Source organism: Cottoperca gobio, chromosome 8, assembly GCF_900634415.1.
Source record: "Cottoperca gobio chromosome 8, fCotGob3.1, whole genome shotgun sequence".
NCBI lineage: Eukaryota > Metazoa > Chordata > Actinopteri > Perciformes > Bovichtidae > Cottoperca > Cottoperca gobio.
The window spans coordinates 23,317,961-23,321,278 of NC_041362.1; the positions used below are offsets into that span (position 1 = coordinate 23,317,961).

At 40.7% G+C, this 3,318-nt stretch overlaps 1 protein-coding gene across 3 annotated transcripts in view; it reads right to left on the minus strand.

Annotated features, from left to right (window-relative positions):
• Positions 1-3,318, minus strand: part of ap2a1 (adaptor related protein complex 2 subunit alpha 1) — a 31,770-nt gene that overhangs the window by 11,252 nt on the left and 17,200 nt on the right. Inside the window, exons 14-15 of one of the 3 annotated variants that reach the window (XM_029437051.1) lie at positions 2,737-2,799; positions 47-109 (exon numbers count right to left, since the gene is read on the minus strand). The exons of 1 other annotated variant lie outside the window; for it this stretch is intronic. In XM_029437051.1, coding sequence (XP_029292911.1) covers positions 47-109; positions 2,737-2,799 — 126 coding nt within the window. The remainder of the gene's footprint in view (positions 1-46; positions 110-2,736; positions 2,800-3,318) is intronic. One more of the 3 variants, XM_029437052.1, reaches the window with a different exon arrangement.

Sequence of the window (3,318 nt, forward strand, 5' to 3'; positions counted from 1 at the left end):
GTTAGGCAATCGCATGACAAAGCATACACACAGAGAAAGATCTTACTTGTTAAGAAGTTCGTCTGCCTCAGACAGAGGAGGAGCAGGATCCTCAGAGGGAGAAGCAGAGCTGAGAGACCACAGGACAGCGCATGAATGAAGAGATAGCCCACAGGACAGAGGAGGGATGGATACACAAAGGCAACAGAGCAAGTGAGGAATGAATGGATATAGTAGAAATGAGAAGCGGAAAAGCCATCCATTCAACACAGGGTATCGTAGACAGTGTTACAAAGATTGGTTAAGAGAAACATGGGAGAAGAAGAAAGAAGGATAAAAGGATAAAATGCAGAGGTGGTTAGTAAAAGCAGTTTGTACAAAAATTATACCATTACACAATAAAAAGGTATCTGCTGGGTAGTTACACTGCGTTACAATTTCTGTATATTGGTGCTGTACTCAAGCACTTAAACAATAGCTATTGAGGTTAACGTGCAGACTTTCAGATTTATTTGACAGCGTTTGTATGCAGACTGAGTGAACACAATTGGCCACTGTTCAAGGGTTGGGCAAACATACAAAATGGGCCACAATTCATACAGTTTACAGCAAGGATTCTAACAATGTTGAAGACACTGGCTGAAAGTCAACACTTTCTCCCCTCGGTCACAGGTTCAATTGAAATCCTATGTGCTCGAGTACAGAGCCCAAACAACAGAAAAATTATTCAGACACTGTTCACATCTTTAAAAGCACATATGTGGTCTATACATAAAGCTTGATGCCACGAACATTGTTGATTAAATAAATGTGATATTTGTGTGGGTATAGAATATGCCTAACTTTCAAAAAGAGCTGCAGTGCAGCATTGAGCATTTTTGTTTGTGTTCTAAGTTTTCAGCTTATGGTGTGAAATGTGTCCTGTGTAGATGCCCAATTACAGCATGTGTAATGTCCTATCATAAGTATAGTCACTAATCAACCACATTTCTATGCAGATTTTCAATTTGTGGATTTTAAAAAACCTGAGTAGAAAAAAATTGGAAAATAGTGATTAAAGAAATTACACAAATATGTTGCAGCAAGGGGTATTTACTCTCCTTGGCCCTCCTACTTACGACCCTGTCAAAAAAGCAAAGGATAGCAGATGAAGAAAACAACTTGTAAAATGCACCTTGCAAGCTTTGATGCACGCAGTACTACAGTGTGAAAATGACCATGGTCGGATTTATGCGCTATAAAAATGATGAGAAGAACACGCACATCCCAGAGTCTGATAGGATGGGTGTTGGATTAAATATAACATAGTAAGAACAAGAACTTAAGTAAGTAAGTCTGGTGCTCGAAATGTTACACAGCAGCATTAGAATCCTTCAAATGAGGGTGCAGATCCATCTGTTCTCATTCCTTTTCAGGTTTAAGTGCAATCCACAATTAGATATTGCATTGTTAATATTAGAGCAGCATAATGTGTGGACGTAGAGACAATGGGTCGATGCGCTCCACAGATCAGTGGTTGCCGATTGTTACATAGAAGAAATTAGTGGCAAAGTTGTCTTTAGTTATTAAATGTACAGTGTCACACACACACACACACACACACACACACACACACACACACACAATTCTGAAGTGAATTTGGTGCCTCTGATCATCAGGGAATATATAGGATGCTCTGGACGCATCGATGGTGTGTTAACTGCATCCTTTCGGATTTTAATGGGTCAAGAGCCCCAGGATGCGTACCTATCAACATCACTGGTAGTTTCTATCCGGAAACACACGCATTTTGGTAATATGGCTAGGCCCTCTTGTGGCAGCAGAGACTGAGTGCATTCTCCTACTTGTGAAGGTTTTCTGATCATTTGGTCACAACTCTGGAGTGCGGTCTGTCTCACCATGCAAATCTGCATTGAGTGAAAAAAGAAGAGTGGGCTTACTGGTCAAAATACAGTACATTGCACCAGTCCTTGCACTGCCCTTTATGTGATTTTAAATCTATTCCTCAGAGAAACTAAATCTACAGCTAAATCCATATTGTGGCTCGTATGTTAATTTTGCCATTTATACTGCTCACACAAATTTGGTGACAGAACTTACATTTGTATTGTTAGTGAGATTCAGCTGCTCAATACAGAAAGGACAAGAATCCTTCTGTTTAGACGGTGTGATTGATAAACTTGTAAAATTTAGTAGTACAGGCTACTTTACAACATTTGTTTGACAGAAAGCTGGTCACAATCATCTACTGCGGATATGTAGTCACGCAGTACCCTGTGTGTCCAACTCTAATGACGTCCAATTGTCAGCTACCATTTACTGCTTTCATAACATGTACATTGTGTGTATATGGTATAATTTCTTTCCAGAAACGGCAGGGGCCTATTTTGACCTATAATTGGGAAAATGGAGAACAGTCTAGTATTCTTCTCTCCATTCATCTTCTTCTTATGTCTAACTATGCACTAATAATGCTCTCAGGATAGTTTGTTTGCAACTACACACACCATATAATACAATGGTATTCGGTGATAAGGTTTCAGTTAAAAAAAAGGTTGAACGGCATCAATGTATGTGTAGAGCAAGTCAGGTGCTTCTATGTAAACCTAAATAGCTCATGTGCATCAAGCTACCCATTCAGTGAAGTGTATTTTAGCAATGACATGTTCATTTAAAGATAAAAACATAGATAAACAAAGTGGCATATTTGTATTGTTATACAGTAGCTAATTCTGCAGTTTACTACTGAGCCCTTACTCCGAGTCACCAGAACCCTCCACCAATAGGGAATCAGAGGTCTCGGTGGGCTGTTCCAGATCTCTGTCACACACACACACACACACACACACACACACACACACAAACCACACACACACACACACACACACACACCACACACACACACACACACCACACACACACACACACACACACACACACACACACACACACACACACACAACACACACACACACACACACACACACACACAACACACCCACACACGGGAAGGAGAGAAAAACACGAAAGACAGTCACATACACAGCAAGATAAAAATAACAGACAAGTGTAGCAGACCTGCCAACATAAAGACAAGTCTACACCATTTCCTGCCCCCTTCAGATTGTTGTGAAATTGTGTGTTCCTTTACGTTCCATTACATTACATGTCATTCTTATCCAGAGAGACTTACAGTGAACTAACTAACAGTACAGTTGTCTCCCTGGAGCAGCTCAGGGTTAACTACAGGGACAGTCTCCCTGGAGCAGCTCAGGGTTAAGTACCTTGCTCAGGGGCACAATGGTGGCAGCCCTGGTATTGAACTCACAACCATCTGGT